Below are 23,644 nucleotides of genomic sequence, written 5' to 3'. Positions count from 1 at the left end.
ATATATATATATATAATTCACATTGAATTATTTAAATATTAAAAGATCCAGCTTTGATTGTTATAGGCTTTAATATTCTTACTTGTGTATTCACATTATGGTCTTAGTAAAAATCATTTATTATTGATTATTAAAATTTTTTCTAAAGTTTTAAGTCTAATCAAGTTCACTCAATTTATGGCTGATACGAGAATTTATAGATTTTTTGATTTTCATTGAAAAATAATGATTTATAATTTTAAATAATCACTCAGCACATGATTCCTTTTCTACGTTCTACATATGTGCATGTATGTGTTGTGTGTTGTGTGGAGGCGACCCAATGAATAACGTAACTGATGAGAAGATTAGCAATTCCAAATAAAAAGAAAAAAGTTAATAGATAAGTCGAAAGTAAATATGCTTCTAGAGATACTATTAATATTATTTCAGTTTTGCGGTATACACACAAAAAATTACAATTATGAGATACGACGCTAACAAAACCATTTATAGATATAAGTAAACGTTATAAAAATAAAAATACTGTTTTTTAATGTGTATTGTGATATCTTTCCTTTTTATTTTAATTACTTCAGATTAGAAGTATATTAAAGTTCTGCTAGAATGTTTACCTTGAAAACAGAGTAAAAAATAGAGAATAACCTATTTTAGTCTAATTACGATCACCTATATTTATCCTAACGTTTTGTTGTGATTACTTCCGTCGAATGATCCGTACTTACCTAGTAAAAATCTCCAGAAAATTGACGGAGTGCGAATCGAGCGCACGGTTTCGCGTAATGCCCGCATTTAGGAATGTTTAGGAAAAATGGAAAAAATATACAGATTGACAGAATTGCGTTGCATTACCATGCCAACTAGATTCGCGTGAACAAATTAGTTTCTCTATCGTAAATGTCAGATATTGGTCCGAAATAGTTAAAAATATGCTCATAATAGAAAATATATTGTAAAAAGATTAAATAATCTTCTAAATTTTCTTAATTCATTATTAGTCAATTTTAAAAAATAATGTATATCATGTGTATGTTCAAAAGATATGTAACATGAATTATACATATTTTTTAAATAAAATAAATATGATAATGAATAATTAAAAACGAGGTTTGACTATATTTTACGCTGAAATAGTGTTTGTTTGAAAATATCAATCAGTACCAGTCGCAGAACGAAATACTACTCACAGTTGGATTCGCTAGTATTAGCTAGATACAACGATATTTTTAAAAATGTACTAAAAAAAATAAAAAAATAGTTTAAATAATCAAATTATTGTTAGAAAAAGATTTTCTGTAATATGACATTTTCATATTTATTTATGTTTTCAAAATTAATTGTACTTTTTTGAAAAAAAAATTAAAAAAATAATTTTTTCTTATTTTTATTTAAATATTTTTTTATATATGAATAATTTATAAATTTCTTGTTGTTGTAAATCTTTGCATTTATAATTTTATTGATGTATTCAGTTTATTGAATCTGCTATCGTATCATTCGCACATTCTCGCGCAGGTGAAGAAGAAATTTTAGGAGATTTTTAATTATGTTATCTCAATTATGTTATCTCAAGCTTTCTATACTACCGCGAAAATATTCGCAAAGTATTTGCTCAACGTATTTTAAATATCATATTTATCTGCACATCTGGTTCACATCTGGTTTACGATTTATGAAATTAATACAAAATTTTGAAGGCACTTACATATTCGTAAATATTACCTATTATTTCAAAAGAAGGAGAATGAAAGTCATTATACAGACTTCGTTTGATTTCGAAAATCGTTAATATGCATGTCAGTTTTAACTATTACCTTTTTATTATTAGTAAGCATTGCATCACAGCCTTGTTGGCATCTCATCGCATTTACGTGTATAATTATTTCTTTTTCATTTCTTCACGTTTCATTTCTTCAGTCTCTTATTTTTATACGTTAAAATAATTTTTGTACGTTTAAAGCATGTTTGAAGCATTAAAAACATATTTGAAAAGTAACGCAATGTTTTATTTAAAAAAAAAACATTAGTCTTTGCCAATCCTAGTTTTTTATATTGTTAATAATTTAATAAAAATTTACGCTTATGCGAAGAAAATTGCATATGTTCGAAAAGGAATAACTCATAAATTATAAATATAATTTTAATTTTTAAAAATGAAATTATAATTTGTAAAATTAATTTAATAAAATTAATTTTATTATTAAATTTCAATAATAATATTATAATTTGTATTTAAATTATAATTTATATAAATTATGCATTTTTTTTGTAACAAAATGAATGCAAACGAGTATAAAAAGGAAATCAGAACTGTCAATGTCGAATTTTTATAAAAAATTCTATTGTAATATTTTTAAGTTCAATTTATACAACATCGAAGATGCATGAGATTTAAATGATTGTTAAAGTATAATTCGAGTTTAGTGTTTGTTTCAGTTTTAAGTTTGCAATTGAAATTAAATCTTTTAATTCTAAAACTTCGCAATGTGAAATAAATTCTTCAGGAAGATAAACAGAAAAATTAATTTTTAACTCACGTGATAATAATCGCCCGAGCCACAGACGAACATTTTGAAGCTTCATGTTGCAGTTTTAATTCAGGAATTCAAAGAGACACTTTTACACGTGACATTTTCAATGATTTTTCGGAATCTCGTACGTTGGTCATCACCGTTTGAATGTTGTTCATCATCTAGTTTCGCAAAACAGTTGTTGAATATGAAGCTTATTTATATCCCCACGCAGGTAGCAAGAGAGCTCGCGTTCTTTTAAGAGAAGGAAGGGATTTAAGAGAAGAAAAGAGAGAATTCAATAATTTATGATTAAAATTCAACTGTGTGTGTGATCTACAAACCTTTTGCAACAAGAATTTCTCTTCGCAAGAAGTTTTTTGAATTGAAGAAGTTACTAATAGTAATAATTTGGACAATAAATTCTCTTTTTAAAAATATGAAAATTCTATCAGATGTAACATTCTCAAATTTGTATTAAGAAAAGTTGCTGTAACAACTCTCAAAGCTATTTGAAGTATTAAATGTGACTTCGACGTTTGCCGAACTGAAAATACAGTATTAGAAAAATAAAATAGTAAAAATACAGTTATACAAGGCCTTAATATGACACAAGATAGAAATTGTTATATAATTTTTGTAAATAGATGTAAAATGAGTTATATATAGAATTTCGACAGTATCTGAAATTGTATTTTTATTTAACAATAAATAATGTAGCTATAAAAACGGTTTGAGGACAAAGAACAATTGTAGCACGTTTTAGTGCTATCGACCGATTATGTAACGTAAATCGTGCATGCGACATTAAGCTTTTATCTGCGAGGATAACAGACCGATTTACCTGCATTCTATTGTACATTACGTATAGTATAGTGATTTAAATCTGTACTAAGTTATAGACCTTGATCTGACATAGTGACTTTTTATTCCGACAAAAGTTAATATTGATAGTAAAAATTCTGTTAATGTTATATTTAATAAACAAATATAAATTTTAATATATTTATTAGTAATAAGGCTTATAATTTTAAAAAAACCAAAAATTATTATAGAAAATAAATCGTCGAGAAATATAAAAGTTGAACAAAAATAAAAGAAACAAATATATTGTTGAGTAAAAATGTAATCTAATATGCTAGCAGTAAACACAAATGTTTTGATCACGCTCGGATCATTTTCAATATTAACATATTTATAATAATCGATAAAAACAAAACATAATAAATTTTCTATTTCGTTTTTTAAAACAGACACTGGTGACGTAAAAAACGAATATCACAATTATAATATATATCGAAAAAAGAAACATACGCATGATAATAGCTATTTGCAGTCAATCAGTGAAATGCTTATAATATCAATAGTAGTAAAAAAATTAATATCCTTAAATTTAAAGTAAAAATAGTGAACGCATGAAATGAATCCGATCCTGTAGATAAAATATAATATAACAGAATTATGTCAGCGCAAAAAATCAACAAGAAAAAAACATAATAAATTGTTAAGAATAGCGTACAGATAAACTAATATATTGAGATAATACAAGGCAAAATTAATAAAAGTTAGAATTGCCAAAAGTATATCTATACAGACAATCTAATATATTAAGATAATACCAAGCAAAATTAATAAAAGTTAAAATTCTAAAAAGTATATCTATATATTAAATGAAATTATAATTTAGTAACCACTAAAATTAATATGAATAAATACCTTAAGTATAACAAATCTAAAGTTTCTTAAGTCAGAAAATAAAAAGTGTTTCAGATACAGACAATCAGTTAAAAATAGAGACAATGCAAAAAGAAATAAACGATATAATGTCTCCTTGGTGTTATGAAACATAATAAAATCACAAAACATTAAAGGAATGAAAGAAAAAATTGTTGGAAAGTAGTGGGAGGTGGAAAGTAAGAGGGAATAGAAGTGTGGAAGGAGTGACAAAGAAAAAGAGTAACTAGGAAGAAGAGAGAGATTGAATAATCTGTAGATAAGATTCAGGCAACGATTTTGTTTATTTAAGTCCTGTTTTTGTCTTTTTATGTGAACCATTTCAGAAATCAATCTTTTATTATAGGAAGATTCATTATCTAAAATCTTTACTTCATTCCATCTGAAATTGTAGTTGGAATTAATATGGTGATCGGATATGACAGATGGAGAATCCGTTTTTTTGTTGATCTGAAATATGTTTACGTATTCTCAATTTTCTTTTTGTTTGACCGACATAGCTAGCCTCGTAATCATCACAGATCTTATAGACCACATTTTGATTCGAAAGCAATTCTACCTTGTCCTTTCCTCTCTTTATAATATTTTTTAGTGTTAGTAATGGAAAAAAAAATAGTAATTTACAATGAAACATGTTGGATATAAATGAGAAACTTTCGGAGATAGATTTAACATAAGGAACTGTGAAGAATTTTTCTTTGATTTGTGGGATATGTGTAGTCTGTTTATTATGTACGTGAAATTTTAATCGTTTTTCTATAGTGGAAAAAATAAAGGAGAGAGGAAAGCCATTATCAAGAAAAATATGAATTGCTTCTATTAGATTTTTACTATATTAATAATTAAAGCCATATCAAGAAAATTCAATCTATCGTCGATGCTAATCTCCATAGTGAATTGTAACCGTGTATGTAAATGTAAAGAATTAAAATTTTTAAATGCGTCTTAGTATTATCAGATGGAAGTGCGAGAATGATGTCATCGACATATCTGCAGTAAAATAATGGATATATTTGTAGTTTCATGATGATAATTTTTTCTAAATCCTGCATTATCATATCAGCAATGATAGGAGAAAGTGGTGAATCCATTGGAGTACCAAATACCTGTGTATAAAACTTATTATTAAAGGCAAAAAAAAGTAGAATTCAAAACAAATTTTACAGCAATAATAAATTCTTATTTTGGAATGCTTGTTTTTGTAGAAATATGGACCTATTTTTTCTCAATACTATTCAGTGGCAAATCTACAGGTACATTAGTGAAGAGAGACACTACATCTAATGAAGCCAAAACATAGTTACTCTCAATGGGTATCAGCTTTATGGATTTTAGTCAATCCATACGCTCTAGGAATATTGCTATCTAAGTAATCTTTTATACTCGTATATAAGCTCATCGATGAAGTCACCGCTTCTCCATCTCGTAAGAAGCACACGTAAATTCTGCGTTAATTTTTTCATCAGAGCTTTTTTTGTTAATAATAGAATAGGTGTCAATCCGAAAGAATCTCCTCCATCTTTAGTATATCAAAATTTTTCTCGAGAACAACCGTGACATTCCCTTTTTCGGTATTAGTAATAAGTAAATTAGGATGGTTATTGATACATTTTTTTGTGAGATACAGCTATTTATAAATTAGTTATCGGTGAAATTTAGAGAAGGAAAATTGTTGTAAAATAAAATCTATTAAGAATTGGAGTAGAGAGAGTTATTCCTGACAATATTCTTTGGACGACCAGTATATGCCATTTTCTATGTGTTTAATACATTGTTTCTTTTATTTTTGTTCAACTTTTATATTTCAACAGTTTATTTTATGTAATATTTTTTGGCTCGTAGCCCCTTTTCTCTTTGGTTTTTTATCAATTTTAATTTTAATTAAATGTGTGTTATATTTTAAAAAGCTATATAAATATATTCCATATTTCTGCATAAAAAAATATTAATAACATAATTATAAGTAGTGTTCATAAACTTTTATTGTATATTTTATGCTCTGACAAAGTAATTTTTCAACAATGAATATATTATACATAGATACAAGACTTTTTTTCGCGAAATAATACTACTAAGAAAGAAAAGGGCAAGCTTAAAAAAATGTCAAAAAATAAATATAAATCTTATTTCGAAACTTAAAGGTGGATAGGATGAAAGGCAGAAACTACTGTAGTTGTAAAAGATTAGTCCAGAGTAGGAAAAGTTATTTTACAAGTTATTTATAAATTACTTTTAGATTACCTTCTACGTATTTGTTACAGAAATTGAGTACAACAAGTAATAAAACTGAAGCGAAAAGCAAAATATAATATAAAAAATAAAATACCCGAACTTATTGTACTCAATTTTTATAATAAAAAATATAGTCTTTATAAATAACTTATAAAGTATACACATAGGTAACTTTCCCAACTCTGCAGATTACACACATTAGAAGGGATTTCCCAAGTAGAACCAAAAGTCATGATGACATCGAAATGCTTAACAAAATATATGTTAAAAGTCACTTTTCAATCAATCATGATTTATTTTAATGTGTCATTTTGATTTCGTAACATGCTGTTTTGCTTGAGTTCTTCATCCGAAAGATTGACGAACCATTTATTATCGATCGATGACTTATATACATGTACAGAAGCGTGTGTTTTATAAACATAAGATCACAGGATCGACATTTATAGCTGCGTTTGAGAGCGCTATTGTGTCATTCTGTCTTTGTTATTCGCTCCCCGAATGCAGTGTATATTAAAGTGCACCCCTGGCAAAAATTTTTCTCAGAATTTTTCAGAATCTTTGTATAATTGTTGTAATTAAAAAAAATCATTTGAATGTGTAAAGCCTATCTGAGCCAGAGCATACATAGTGTACGAATGCAATTTCTTAAAAGAGTATATAATATATACAAATGTTTCGATTTGTGTTTTGAATCCTCCTCAGTATAAATGATTCACAAACTTTAATAATTACAATTATGTTGTCAAATATTTATGTAAATGGTCAGATGAATGTATTCTCCAGCAAACTACTTTGTATCAAATTGCTCGATTTGCTGAATAAACGTTTAAATTAAATGAATTAACATATAATCATATCTATTGCACATTTTATACATCGCTAATTCCCAATAATCATTACTTTATTATTAGATTATAATTTATTTATTTCGGAAATTGTTGAATCATTATTGTTTGAACTATTTTGTCAAAAAACCATAGTTACATTAAACATGTAACTTATATGTGATAAATATGATTAAACGAACCATTACATTATCATTGGCACGTTTATTACTATAACTGTTTGCTTACTGTATATAATCAATTAAATAAATAAATAATAAATTTAAATAATCACTTAAATAAATTATTTAAATTTACACAAACGCTGAGAATTTTTATGTTGGTGGTTCACTAGTCAGGTACATACCAAATGCTAATAAAATATAAAATATAATTAGGTGAAAGCATTACATCTGAAAAACATTGAATCTAAAGATAATGTGTTATTTTATAGATTCAAACTTTGTTTTCGTTTTTTAATATGAATAGTATGAAAAGATTGATTTTAAAAACTTTTTTCTCGTCTAAGATTTTTATGTTATCCCAAATATGTTAGTTTATTTAATTTAGAGTTGGGGGGGGGATATTCCATCTGGATAAACTATAAAATAATTTATCTAATGAATAAATATTTGTAGAGCATTGTTCCTACAATAAAATTAATTTAGATTCTTGATAAATGATTATAATTGAAAGATAATTTACACAGTGCTTTCGGTATCGTGTAAGCCTGTAAACCATTTATCTGACAAATAAATGTGTAGTGAAAGATTCCTTGGTTTAGTCAAAGTTTTACGAAATTTATAATTTTTTGCGATAAAGAATTTGAATATTATGGTTGCGAAAATGGAATTATGCGAAAATCAACTTCTCTATGGTGACGAAAATGCGATACTGAAGAATCTAATGAAGAAATATATATAGTGCTGTGGGTAAGGAGTGGTCCGGTAATAACGGCGACTCGGTTGGTGCTAACACTGGTACTTTATTTTGTTAGACAGAAGTCGAAAGCGTGGTGTATTCGCGTCGACGAGTAAAAAGAGACTGACTTCTCAGACCGTTGCTTGGCTTACAGAATCCTGAATGGCATAGGTATATTACTCGCATGTCTGGTACGACAAAGTTTCATATTTCGAAAAGCTAGAAGAAAGATGTGTGCATATGTTAACAATATGCAGTTCAGTTGAACGAGTGAAAAGGATGTCTGTGACGCTCACATGGACGGTCTAATTATTTTAACTTGTAAACATTTAACGAACATTAGAACACATAATATACGTATATTAATTGTTTGTTATTCTTTCGATAAGAAAAATATATCTGAGGGCGACGCCGCGCGCACGTGTCGCTACAGTACCCCCCTGCTAGTGATTTGCCTAATCACGAGAAACCGCCCTGAAGTCGGTCCGGGAATCGCACTCGTCTGCCCGATCGTGTGGTTTGCCGTAAAGCGGTCTTGATCGGCTCCTGGGCGGTTGGTGGGTCGGTCCTCCTTGCTGAATTTTCAGGGTTATCCAGCTCCGATGGCACGGGCGGTTGCAATGATGTGCCGGAACTTGGGGGGTTCTCCAACCGCTGCTCGATTGGTGGCGAGCTAGCCTTCTCTGGTTCCTCGTCTTCTGAAATGATGTAGGCGGGCTTCAGCCGATCGATAGACACGGTCACATCCCTACCTCGGATGTGAACCACGAATGTTTTCGGTTTGCGGCTGACCACTCTGTAGGGTCCGTCGTACGGTTGCTGCAGGGTTCCTCCAGGTGCGTTGTGGCGCACGAATACCTGGCCCACCGTACTGAGATCTTTGAACACAAAGGTCTGCCGTTCGCCGTGGCGGGTGCCGTTTGTCGGGCGGAGTCTTCGAAAGTGCTGCCGTAATTCTTTGACGTATTCGGCCGCATCGCCTTCTGGGAGTGCTCTTGAAGCCAAGAACTCTCCGGGCAACCGAATTGACTCGCCGTAGAGAAGGTCGGCTGCGGTCGCTCCCAAATCCTCTCGCCACGCAGCCCGGATGCCGAGCAGCACGGTGGGAAGGACCTTTGTCCATTGGTCCTTCTCGTGGCACTTGATGGCTGCCTTGAGTTGTCGGTGTAGTCGCTCTATCATCCCATTGGCCGCCGGGTGGTACGCTGTTGTCTTGAGGTGCGCTACTCCGTATAGCGCGCTAAGCTGCCTGAATAGTTGCGATTCGAATTGTCTCCCCTGATCGGTGGTAACGCGGAGGGGGGTGCCGAATCGAGCTATCCAGCCCTCGTAGAAGGCCCGAGCGACGGTGACGGCCTCCTGGTCCACGAGCGGTATCACCTCTGGCCATCGAGAGAATCGGTCGACGCAAGTCAGGCAGTACCTGTAGCCTTCCGAGCTGGGCATGGTGATGAGGTCGAGATGGACGTGCTCGAACCTCGATGACGGCGGTGCGAAGGTACCGCACGGCGCCGAAACATGGCGAGTTATCTTGGATCGCTGGCACTCTATGCAGCTTCTTGCCCATCTTCGACAGTCGGATTTGATTGACGGCCAAACGAATCGTTGTGTAACCAGCTTGACGGTCGCCTTGATCCCCGGATGCGCGAGCTGATGTACCGATTCGAATGCCGCCCGGCGGAACTGCTTGGTGACGAACGGTCTTGCTGTTGTTGAAGACACGTCGCAATACACGCTCACCGGTGTCCCCGGTAATTGCACCCTTTTTATCTGCAGTGCCGAGCTCCCATTACGGTAGATTTTTAACTCGTCGTCGGTCTCCTGTGATGTTGCCAGAGCTTCGTAGTCCAAGGCTGCGATTCCTTCAACGCGTGAGAGGGCGTCGGCGACGATGTTGTCCTTACCGGATACGTGCCTGATATCGGTCGAGAATTGACCGATAAAGTCGAGGTGACGGCATTGTCGGGGCGAGCCCTTGTCGGCTTTCTGTCGAAAAGCGAAGGTGATCGGCTTGTGGTCCGTATAGATCGTGAAGGTCCTAGCTTCCACCATGTGCCTGAAATGTTTGACGGCGAGGTAGATAGCGAGGAGTTCCCGGTCGTATGCGCCGTACTTCTTTTCGGCACCACTTAGCTTCTTGGAGAAGAAGGCTAATGGTTCCCAGCTATCGCCGATTCGTTGTTGAAGGACCGCCCCCACTGTGAAATCCGAGGCGTCGGAGACTATTGCGAGTGGCGCGTCCGGTTCAGGGTGAGCCAGTAAAGCCGCTTGTGCTATGCTCTCCTTGCATTCATCGAAAGCGGCCTGTGTCGATGTAGTCCAGGCGATGGGCGTCTTGCCCTTGATATTCCCCTGGAGTAGATCATTCAATGGTGCTTGAAGGTAAGCCGCTCTGGGTATGAACCTCCTATAAAAGTTCAACATACCCAGGAACTGTCGCAGCTGTTTCGCCGTCGTCGGCTGCGGGTAACTTCGGATGGCTTCGACCTTCTCGGGCAAGGGCTGAGTCCCCTCGGCGGAAACTCGATAGCCAAGGAATTTAACTTCCGCCTGCCCGAACACGCACTTGGTCTGGTTGATAACCACTCCGAATTTCCTTAACCGTTCGTACACGATCTCCAGGTGCTGCAGGTGCTCGCGTTCGGAAGTCGATGCGACGAGTATGTCGTCTATGTACGCGTAACAGAAATCCAGACCTCGGAGGACTTCGTCGATGAACCGCTGGAAGGTTTGCGCGGCGTTGCGCAGGCCAAACGACATGAACGGAAATTCGAATAATCCGAACGGTGTCGTTATAGCCGTCTTTTTTATGTCCTCCGGCGCGACGGGGATCTGGTTGTATGCCCGAACTAGATCTATGGTCGAAAAGATACTTTTACCTCGTAAGGACTGCGCGAAATCCTCTATGTGTCGGACGGGGTATCGGTCCGGCAAGGTCCTTGCGTTGAGGGCGCGGTAATCTCCACATGGACGCCATTCGTCGCTGGCTTTCTTCGGGACCATGTGCAGCGGTGACGCCCAGCAGCTTTCCGATGGTCGTGCCGTCCCGAACTGGATCATGGTCTCGAATTCCTTCCTGGCCGCGCGCAGTTTCTCCGTCGGCAAACGCCTCGGCTTATTCGCCACGGGGGGGCCTGGTGTCGTTCGGATGTGATGTTGGGTCGAATGTTTCGGCTCAGCAGGGGCGCCGCCCGGGCGCGTGATTTCAGAAAACTTCTGTAACTGCTCGTGATAGATCGACGTTCCAGCAATGGTTTTAACGCCGGGGAGGTTACCCTTTGCGACATGACCTTTGGCAGTCAACGAAGTCAGCTGATCCACTAGGCGGCGGCCACGAACGTCGACGAGCAAGCCATAGAACGCCAGGAAATCCGCTCCGATGATTGGTTTAGGCACGTCGGCGATGACGAATCTCCACGTGTAGGCCCGGCGTAACCCAAGGTCGAGCGTAATTGTGATCGTCCCATAAGTCGCGATGACGCTGTTGTTCGCCGCCAAGAGCTCGTACGTTGACTTCTCCCGCGGCCCGCGTAGAAATGTTCGTGGGTAAACGCAGAGATCGGCGCCGGTATCAATTAAAAATCCCTTCTTGGAATTTCTGTCCGTGACGAACAGGCGGAGGGACGCAGGGCTCGGGTCGCTTGCCTCCATTAGTGACCGCCCTGATCGTTTCCCGAGCGGAAGTTGCACGGCGGTTCGCATCTTGTCGCGTCAGCACCAAACCGCCAGTGGTACCAGCAGACGCCGTCCTTGCCGCGACCGCGGCTGCGCGCGCGCTGCCCGGACGGTGAACGCCGCTCCCGCGATCGGCTACCGCGAGCCGACACGCGGTCCTCTACCGCCGCGATCTCTTGGCGAAGTCCATTCGCCAACTCCCCCATTTTGGCGGTGATATGGACGGTCAATCGCTCGAGCATCGTCTCGAACGAGTCCGTCGATACGGCCGCGACCTGGTGCCTTTCAGGCAAGGCGTCGCTGACGGCGTCGGCGAGCTCGGCCATCTTCTCCAAACCGGCTTCCGTCTGGGTTACCAGGATGACCCGCATGGACGCTGGCATTCGCCCTAGCCAGATGGTTTTGAGCAACTCGTCCGGAACGGCGGTGCCCGCCAGCCCACGCAGGTGGCGAAGGAACTGGGACGGCTTTCGGTCTCCCATCTCCTCTTGTTCGAGTAACTGCCGTGTCTTTTTCTCCTGTGAGGTCCCGAGCCGGCGTATGAGCTCCGTTTTGAGTAACTGGTACTTTCCAGTCTCGGGTGGATCGACCAATATATCGCGGACGTCCTCGGCGTATCGGGCATCGAGGTTGCCCGTGACGTAATGAAATTTTGTATCGTCGTTTGTGATTCCCGAGAGCGCAAATTGACTCTCCACCTGGCGGAACCACAGCTCGGGATCGCGAGCCCAGAACGGCGGAATCCTGGTCGCCACTCGGTCGATCGATGCGGCCGCGCTTTCTTTATCCATGATCGCTACGGAGGGGCTACGGTCGGGTCTCAACGTCAGTCCTTATGATTTTCGGTGCACTTCCACAATCACCCACACTGCACTTTACGGAAAACGCGATATACGCATGCAAGATCACGTCGGGGTCACCAATTATGTGGGTAAGGAGTGGTCCGGTAATAACGGCGACTCGGTTGGTGCTAACACTGGTACTTTATTTTGTTAGACAGAAGTCGAAAGCGTGGTGTATTCGCGTCGACGAGTAAAAAGAGACTGACTCCTCAGATCGTTGCTTGGCTTACAGAATCCTGAATGGCATAGGTATATTACTCGCATGTCTGGTACGACAAAGTTTCATATTTCGAAAAGCTAGAAGAAAGATGTGTGCATATGTTAACAATATGCAGTTCAGTTGAACGAGTGAAAAGGATGTCTGTGACGCTCACATGGACGGTCTAATTATTTTAACTTGTAAACATTTAACGAACATTAGAACACATAATATACGTATATTAATTGTTTGTTATTCTTTCGATAAGAAAAATATATCTGAGGGCGACGTCGCGCGCACGTGTCGCTACAGTGCTATTTTGCAAATAATGTATATTTCACCCATGTTCAGATTTATTTAACAAATATGATAATGTAGAATTTGTAAAATAGTTTCGATTTCACAAAAACATACTGTCCAGATGATTTTAAATCTTATTAAACAGAGAATAAGAAGCAGAACTGATAGATATATATCAAATGTTTTTCTTATTTTTTATTTTATTTAAGTTATTTTACTTTATATGTCAGAAATAAATTAAATAAAAAAATTATACACAATAAACGTAATTTTAATTTTTGTTTTAGAAATCATGCTGTATTACTACTACACCGGCTATATGTTACTCACTTTAAGATTCTATGCTTCCAAACTTTTCAAGTTGTAATTGGCGATTGTAGTGGTATTCATAAATCCACAAGGATTATAAAGAAAGTAATAGAAGCAATAGCTCCTTTACGTCCACAATATATTAATTTTCTAAATTAAATCAGAGTATGAGGTATGTACAAAAACAAAGATTTTATAAATAGGAGCAATTAATTGTACTCATGTCAAAATATAATTAAGTTTGTATTAAGTTTGTATTAAGTTGTTAAAAAATCGAACAATTTGATACATGTAATTCGCTGGAAAATATGTTTGTTTTCTTCTTCTTCTACTTACGTTAGGCCTGTATTACACTTCTCTCACATGCTTCTCTCATATGTGATGCGCATGCTGATTATTCAATTGCTACTATATATTTGAAAATAAATATATGCATCTAACCATTTATTTAAATATGAGATAACCTAATATCTCTCTATCTCTGAATGATTTTTAAATTCGAGAAATTTAACTCGCTGTGTCCCTCTGGTGGCAATGTGGCGTACTACTCGACAACGCTTTATGAAACTTTAGAATATATTCTAAGATTTTTCATCTCTCTCTCTCTCTCATAATTTCCAAAAAAAGCTGAAAAAATACAAATCTGATATATTCTAAGATTTCTCATTCTATAATTTCTGAAAAAAGCTTAGAAAATCTGAAAAATTATGAAGTAAAAAAAAATCTTCATAAATTTCAAATATGAAAAATTCTGAAAAATTATCTGAAAAATTTATATATAATATATATATATATATATATATACACACACACACACACACACACACACAAAACACTAGTGCGGTATAATACTAATGTGTGCAGCACCGTATGTTTCATCACGCTTCTATCATATCTGCTACTCATTCCAACAAACGGCGGCTTTCGGCTGAATCCGCTCCACTCTTCCTTGATTCTTTCTAATTCAAACCATTAAATACCTCCCACAGCACGAAGCTCCGATTAAGGGAGTTCATTTTGCTGAGCTCTCGCGAGGAGCTTATTCGACAAAACGAACTTCCAGGGAGTTCATATTGTTGAGCTTCCAGGGAGCTTACAAAATTCGACTAAATAAGCTCTCAGCTAGGGAATTCATTTTGCTGAGCTTTCAGGGAACTTAAAAAGTTCCTTACAAATTACTCAGTAAACACAATATTACATGTAACGTACGTGTAACATGCAATGTCAGCTCAATAGATAACTGTAAGATAACTGTAATATAACACACTGTATTGGGCAAAGTTCCCTTGAAGTTCCCAGAGAACTCTCAAAAGCGGACATAGGAGTTCCCGGGAAGTTCTTTTGAAAGCTTAAATGAAGCTTACAAAAATTGTATGAGCTCCCCGTGCTGTATGGACTATGTATTCAATGGACTTAGTATTGTCTTTATCACGACAAAAACAATGATAATTAACTGATTTAATCTGTTTTATGTAATTTCCTACGAAACGGTCAATTAAATTTCTTAGAGTTATTTTTTTTTATATTTTGTATTGGAAATGGTAGAATGACTACGTTCAGCAGAATGTTTACTTTGCACTGTTAGAAGTTTTTTTCGCGCTAATTGGATACTTTTAGATTTAGAAGAATAGTCCTATCTCAGCAGACAATCATCATAAAACTTTTGTATTCTGCTGAACACAGTCATTAATTTGTTTTGATGGACGGAAGACAGAAAACAGAAACTACTGGCTGTAGTTGTAATACAAATTACACATGTCAGAAAAAATTTTTTTGTCTGAAAAATGGATAATTTGTTACTTGTTATTAATGACGACCAGAGACGACAGCGTTTGATCTAATGATTATCAAATAGGACTATAGGACTAGGATCAACATCTATATTGAAATGTACATACAGCATCCAAAACAAGTTTTTGAACCGTAGAAATGTGTTTTAAATAACACAGGCTGACATATTAAGACTTTTGTTCTGTTGTTTGAATAAAAGATACTATTTCCGATGTATTTTTGCGTGCTAAACACGAATCTAGTAATTAAATATTACTCTATTACGTCAGGTTTTTGACAAAAGTGAGGATAAAAGTATCATAATTGACGTTTTTTGACATACGTGTGATTTTTTTGGGAGCAACGTAAATTTTTTTCTCTACTTTCGTTTATGTCATCTTAAAGTGCCAATTTTTATCTTTAAATAGATGCCGATTTTTTTCCATCAAGTTAATCTCTATATAGTCACACCAAACACATTCTATGCCAAAAATGTTTTTGAAGAAAAAGTTTTGAAGAACCACCATAATGATGGCGTATCTTAAAATTTTAAAATATAATAGAATAGAGCAACTTAATTGTCAGATTCGTGTTTAGCGAGCAAAAATACTTCAGAAATGGTATCTTTTATTTAAACAGCAGAAATCACGCCAGTGTAATTTTAGTATTGTCTCGATAATCATAGAAATAGTAATAATAATTTATTTTATCTGTTTCTTTCTTTCATCAATATTTTAATTATTAATTGTGACAAAAAAGATATAAAAAGATTTTTGAGTTGTATAATTAATAACTGGTTAATTTATTTTTCCAAGTACGTCAATTTTGATCCGTATCTCTTAATTTTCTTCAGAAAGTTATTACATTCCATAAATTTTATAAATATATTTTACCGACATATATACAGTCGAACCTCTATAAAAATAACTTGTCGGGACCGATCGACTTTCGCAAAAGTAAAGAAATGCGCGTGCGCTAGCATATGTACTCGATTACTACATGGAAGATTAAGACATGACTTTTACGGAGGTTAACACAAAAATTGGAAGTTAATTTTACGGAGATTTGATTATACATTTAGAACAAATTATTACCAGTTATTATTTAATAAATTTCTGTCTTTTTCATCACAATCAATATTGATGAGAGGAAGAAATACACATAAAATAAGTTAATTATTATTGTTTTTGAGATTATAGAGACAATACTAAAATTATTTAATACACATATTTTAACTGTCCAAAAATTATAATTAAACATATTAAATATATATAAACGTATAAAGTACAGATGCTGCGTATTTCAAATATAAATATTGTGGTCTAGACTTATATGACTATATCTTTACAGCACGAAATATTGTAACAATATTTCAATAGTGCGCAATATGTTGCTGCAATATTAAAATTTTAATATTTTATTGAAAATATTGTAACAATATTGCAAAATATTGTATGTAGTTTTAATATTTTGTAGAAAGTATTGCAATATACTGTCAATATTATAATTCAATAAATAAGAATGCGGCCCTATCACTACAAGAATACGCTTCTCATAAGAAGGAAACATGGGTCCTATAAGAAGGAATATATGCAATTCGAGTTCTCTCTCTCTCTCTCCCACACACACACACACACACACACGCGCGCGCGCGCGCGCGCGCACGAGTCTTCTGGAGATTCTTAATCTTTTTTTAGACGTGTCGGATTCCCATCCAGGTGTTCTCTGAGTATTATGTCATCCTTGTTTAATGTTCGCTAAATAACGAGGATGGAGTGATACCTGGGTGGCACTCAGGTGGGAATCGGAATATAGCCTTGGATGTGCTTTCTATGCCCCCGAATATTTTTTTATCATAACTTTATCATATATATTTTGAAATATGATGCTAAACACACAATAATATGTTAGCAATTAATAGAACTAGAATAATTATTGAAATATTGTATAATGTTATAGCAATATTTCAATTTTGCGGACATAGGAATATTGCTACAATATTGCAGCAATGTTTTATGAAATATTAAAATCTTTCAAAATAATATTGCTGCAATATTTCGTATTGTAGGGAATATGTTATAAATATTTAGCTTTTACGAATTCTTTTATTTCCTATATCATTTAGAATATACAATATAATCGGTGATTCATAAAAATTGGAATTATTTGATAATGATTTTGTCTATATATTTTTTCATTGAATTTTTATGAGATGTATAAGATTTAAAATATTCCATAGGATATATTACTTTTGTTACAAAAGCAGCCAGGCAAATAAATAATATAATAATAATATAGTGGTAATATTATAATATTATTTATTATGACAATAAAAGTAAATGATAATATAATGAATAATAATATTATGATATAAAATATATATAAAAAGTCCGATAGAATTAGATAAAACTAAAGAATAGAAAAAAAACTCTATCTGATTGAATCGTGTTTTGGTTCAGATTACTTATCTGATAGATTTTCTATATTTCTCTATCATTTTTGTCACACGGTTTAGTTATTGTTTTTAATCAATTTCTATCTGGTCATGTTTTATAATTAATATAGTATTGTATCATTTAAATCGTAAATTTCATATTGTTTTTAAAAAAGTTTTTTATAATTATTAAAATACAGTTCTTATTTTTTTATTATTCGTTTAATTAATTTAATTAATTCGTAAAATTAATTTATATTTTTATATGCAATTTATTAATTACAATTACATGCATCGGAAATTACAATTTTTGAAAACGCATATCGGAATCAGCGGGATTCGAACCAAAGACCTACGGGGTGATAGTCTAACACTCTAACGCTGAGTTATAATCGCACACTGTCTGGATACTTAAGCATGTGATAGTTATAGAGATATTTCTGGATTAAGTAGACATAGGTTCTTATAAACATTTATCATATATCTTAAGTATTTTTAATTTTAAATTTTAATACTTGCCTGATATAGATTTTCTATATTTCTTTATCATTTCCATCATATTCCTTCATTATCGTTTTTAAACAACTTTTATCTGGTCACGTTTTATAAAAATTAATAATATCCTATCATGTTTTTGAATCATAAATTTCAGATTATTTAGCTAAAATATTTGATAGATTTTCTATACTTCGATCTGTATTATAATACTTTTGTTAGCAGATATCATTTTCTATCAAAATTAATAATATTCTTTCGTATTTTTAGTTCGTAAATTGTAGAATCTAAAATTTAATGTATTAGAAATTTACGATTTACAAAAAGACATGATAGAATATTACTAATTTTGATAAAATACGACTAAAATAATTGATTAAAACCGACATTTAAGTTATATGACAAATATGATAGGAATAAAGGATATGTCGTATCTTTAGACGAGTTATCTGAAATTTAAAATTCAAAAATACGATAACATATTATTAATTTTAATAAAATATGACCAGATAAAAATGGATTCAAAACGGTATCTAAGATATATAGCGAAAACGATAGACAAATGTAGAAAATTTATCAAATACAGCAGGTAAGTAATCTTGAAATTTAATTAAAAATATTTAAGTTATGTAATAAAAACGATATAATGTTTCTAAAAGCCTTGAGCCATAAAGAATGGACGAATCACAATTAATGATTCTCTTCGCATTCGACTATAGTTGGTCAATTTCTTACGGCTTAAGGCTTAAAACACCTATTGGGTGTTTTCCATTTGATGACACAAGTCGATACAAATGTCGTTCTATCTTTGTTACTCTCTGAATATCAATAAAACGTTTTGTCGATTTATGTCATCAAATGAAAAGCACCCATTATAGGTCCAAGCAAGTTAAAAAGCAAGTTAAATGCCAAAGTAATATTTGTGTTATATATTAAAACACAGTAAAAATAATAAACTTGAAGTAAATATTGTCGTCCAATAAGCTCTATAATATACATAAAGTAAATTCACTGTTGCCACCTCACGAAACATTTAAGATTGTGCATCCTGTACATTAACCAATACTAACCTTACTTCGTATTTATTAAATATATAATAGTCATTTTTTTGTAATACTATACATGCCATTTTTTTAGAAACAATCTTATAAGCAACTAAGACCCGGTTGCACCAATGTTACTTTGACTTTAAGCAAGACTTGAAACTCTCTCCGTCTCGTTTTAAAGCGAAAGATAGATAGAGATAGAGAGAATTTTAAACCTTGCTTAAAGTCAAAGTAACATTGATGCAATCGGGCCTAGGGCACTAAGATTTAAAACTAGTGACAAAGTTTGAACACACTTTTTGTAAATAAAATTTAATCGAATAAAATAAAAAATGTGACAAGTATGACTAATGTAGAATACATATAAAGCGAAAAAGTATTAGAAAAAAACTCTAAGTTTGTGTCATAAACGCACATATCGATTATAAGTAAATTTTATAGTTGTGACACAAGAGACTGAGATTTAATTCATGCATAAAAATTAATTTTTAGACATAAATAAATAAAATTGTCGATTATTTATTAGTTGTCTATACAAATACAGTTATAATTCTTCTCTGTAATAAAAATCAAATACAATTTAATGTATTTAAATACACAAACACACACACACACACGCACGCACGCACGCACGCACGCACGCACACAGTATGACAAAAATCGAGTTTTTTTCCTCCCATGAAAAAATCAAAGAGATTCGGAAAGTAGATATAAAATAAAATCTGTGCCTCGGTGTTTTACCAGATCAAGTCTTTAACGTTTTTTTATGCAGCTATTTATCGTATTTGCTTCATATTAGCTTTTTACAATTGTTTTAAATTATTTAATAACTTTTTAAAATAAATAATTAACGTTTTTGCATATGAAATTATGCGATGAGTCCGAATACAAAAAAAAAACTGAGAATTTTTTTTCATATATTTTCAAATTTTTGTAATATATTTGTAATATATTTGTAATATATTTTGTAATAATATTATTATTAAAAGCACATCTATTTTCTCTGAATTAAATCATTATATAACGAATTCAACAATTCCATGTCATTTTGTAGATTAAGTCCAATTTTTTGTTTTTTTTATATGAATCGCTGAAATTAGTCTTTTATTAAAACCTTGTCCTTTGTCTAAAATTGTAATGTCATTCCAATTAAAATCGTGATTGTGTTCAATTCTATACTCTGTTATTACAAACTGTTGTACCATATGGTATTATATTCCTATTTATGTGATTTCGATGTGTCTTCAATAATCGTTTCGTCTGGCGCATATATTGTAGGAAGCATCACAATTTTGACAATTAATTTTGTATATTACATCAGAAAGTAATATTGATGGATAATTTGTCCTTTTGTGCTCTTATAAATGTATTAATTCATATGTAAGCCAAACGAACCATTCTGTTATTTTATAATAAAAAAATCTCTTAAATGTCTCTACTATTGAAGGCACGTAGAATATAATAAAGTATATAATTAAATTGTCGGCAATTTTCTTTTGGTGTATGTTCTTGTTAATTTGTTCGTATTTGGTGTGTCTTTTTCTAATGCTTTCAAAAATTTCAGTCTTAGGGTAACCGTAAGTAAGATATTAATAATAAATCTAGAATTTTTCTCATCAAAGATTGGATGTGATAATAATAAAACTCTGTCTATCAAATCCATAATTGTCCCTATTTTTTGGCATCTCGGGTGACATGAAAAATAGTTTAGATACTGTGCCGAGAAGGGGAACGAGGGTTTGTGATATCAAATGTATATCAAATAATTCGTCCTTCTTTATTAAGGTTACATCTAGAAAATTCGAATAATTGCCGCTTCTCTCCATAGTAAAATTTAATTGACGATAGTAATTATTAAACATACTTAATAAATTAACAATATTTTTCTCCTATGTTGGCAATGCAATGCATCGACGTACCTCACGTAAAAACCCAATGAAAATGGCAAACTCTCAAGAGCAATTCTCTTTAGATCTTGTATAACAAGATCTGCTACTATCGGAGAAAATGGAGATCCTATAAGAACAACATACGATTGTTTATAGAATTTTTTCGTTGAAAGTAAAAAATGTAGAATAGAGCACAAAGTTATTGCTTTTATGAATTCCGTTTTAGGTAAGGAGATATTGCTTTCTATAGTCATCCAACGTTTTGTTCAATACTCTTAATAACTAAGTCTATCGGTACATTGGTGAAAAGTGACACCGTGACACCGTTTCACGTCAAGTGAAATAAGTATTTGGTCATGTGGTAATTTGATGTAAGTTAAGTCTTTAATTAACTGAAAGCTGTTTTTAACATAAGCAAACAATTTTTCAAGACAAGAGTCTAAAATGCCAGAAGAAATTATGATACGTAACGGATTGCCAGGTTTGTGAATTTTCGGCAACGCATATGTGAAGTCAAATATAAAACCTTGCTGTTTCCATGTTTTTCTGTAATTTATTGATAATAATTTATTGATCGGATTACGATTTAAAATTGTATAAGTATTAGTGTCTTGTAATCAGGGGTGGGTAGTTGAAAGACGTGTATTTAAAATACGTATTTAAATACATTTTTATATTTTGTATTTCGTATTTGAATACTTTTTTTGAGAGTATTTTGTATTTTGCATTTAAATAGGTTTTTTTTAGTATTTTGTATTTTAAATTTGTAAATACAATACTAACTACATTTTAAAAATGTAAACATTTTTTTATTAAAGGTAAAATCGCACCATTGTTGACTCAATCTAAAGTGCGTTCCATTTCACGCATGATGTACATAATGCATCATTTATCCATATTTACATTTGTTGAACAACAACCTCTAACATTGTGCCTTTGCCAGAAGTGGGCAGTATTTGAAATACAATATGTACAATATTTAAAATACGTATTTAACCCTTATGTGGCCAACCAAAAAATCTTGTACCGGGGCCAACCGAGGTACCCGGGTACCTCTATACAAATTTATGGCTAAAAACGTGCTGTAGCCTTAGTTATATATAGCCTTAGTTATATAGTTATTAACTATAAATGAATATTATTTATTATAATTTATTTATTATTGATAATTTACTGCTTTTTGTATAAAAATCATTTTTCAACAAAATGTGCGACCATAGGTACCCGGGTACCTGGTTGGCCACATAAGGGTTAAATACATTTTTATTTTATTGAGAGTATTTTGTATTTTGTATTTAAATAAAATTTTTTGAGTATTTTGCCCACCCCTGCTTATAATAATACCACCATCTTATTAACATAGTCTATTTTATCAATAGCGACAACAGTGTTCCCCTTATTTGCACTAAAAATATTTTGTACTCATCAATGAATTTTCTTCAGCTAAGGTAATGTATAAGGTATCTCTTTTAAATATATATCTCCTAAAATTAAATTTCTTTTTAATTAACAAAAATATTTCAGACAAAAGTTGTATGATTTGAAAGAGAGATAAATAATAATATAATTAATTTTCGAAAAGTCAGTTTTTTATAATCATATGACATGACCATTTTTTTAAATTATGATTTTTTTTTATATCATAGGATATTCCTCTAATTATTCAACATATGAGAGTATTAAAATGGAAATATTAAATCAATACAGTTTATAAGATATTTTATATTTTATTATGGCACAATTTCATATGAAATACATATAAAGTATTTTGTGAAATATTTACTTTTTGATATCTGTTTTTGGTATCTTAATACTTTCATTCATAGAATAATGAAATGAATTGATTGGTGTAAAAAAATACACATTCGCGCGAGATATTTTATATTTTATGTGCTAAAAAGTTTCAAATACGCTAAAAATATAAAGTATGTCGTAAATTATTGTTTTCTTTATATCTTTATTTTAATATTTTTATATGCAGAATAATAAAAACAATCATATTATGTAAAAAAATTATATAATTCCATTTTAAAAAGGTCATGACCTTAATATATAATCAAAATTAATTTGTTTCAAAAATTAATTTCATAATTATTCGTTCTTCAAATCAAAATACAATTTTATCTGAAATAATTTTCTCTAAAATTTTTATATCTAAAATATTTTTCTTTAAAATTGAAAAGAAATAGAATAGGATATTGTTTAAAATGGGATTTTGTATAAATAATTTAAAAAAATATATAAACGTTAATCATATAAAATTCAAGCTTATATAAAACATAAGGAATTAAGTTATTCAAAAAATTAATACATAAAACATAAGTCAACAAAAGATCATATTAAAAGCTAAACATTTATTTATTACAATGAAATAATTAAAAAATTATCATTTCTAAGTTTTTGCTTGCAATAAAAGAACGGAAACATAAAGACAAAAAGGAAAAATATATATTAAAAATAC

The 23,644-nt window shown here is 32.6% G+C and overlaps 1 protein-coding gene across 4 annotated transcripts in view; it reads right to left on the bottom strand.

Annotated features, from left to right (window-relative positions):
- LOC108745370 (putative inorganic phosphate cotransporter) overlaps positions 1-23,644 on the bottom strand; it is a 32,602-nt gene that overhangs the window by 5,270 nt on the left and 3,688 nt on the right. The window contains exon 2 of one of the 4 annotated variants that reach the window (XM_018481495.1): positions 2,538-2,692. The exons of 2 other annotated variants lie outside the window; for them this stretch is intronic. In XM_018481495.1, coding sequence (XP_018336997.1) covers positions 2,538-2,583 — 46 coding nt within the window. In that variant the 5' untranslated portion in view covers positions 2,584-2,692. Of the gene's footprint in view, positions 1-725; positions 869-2,537; positions 2,693-23,644 lie in introns of those variants that run through there. One more of the 4 variants, XM_018481492.1, reaches the window with a different exon arrangement.

Source organism: Trachymyrmex septentrionalis, unplaced genomic scaffold, assembly GCF_001594115.1.
Source record: "Trachymyrmex septentrionalis isolate Tsep2-gDNA-1 unplaced genomic scaffold, Tsep1.0 scaffold139, whole genome shotgun sequence".
In the NCBI taxonomy this organism is placed as follows: domain Eukaryota; kingdom Metazoa; phylum Arthropoda; class Insecta; order Hymenoptera; family Formicidae; genus Trachymyrmex; species Trachymyrmex septentrionalis.
This window is presented reverse-complemented; position numbering and strand designations above follow the sequence as displayed.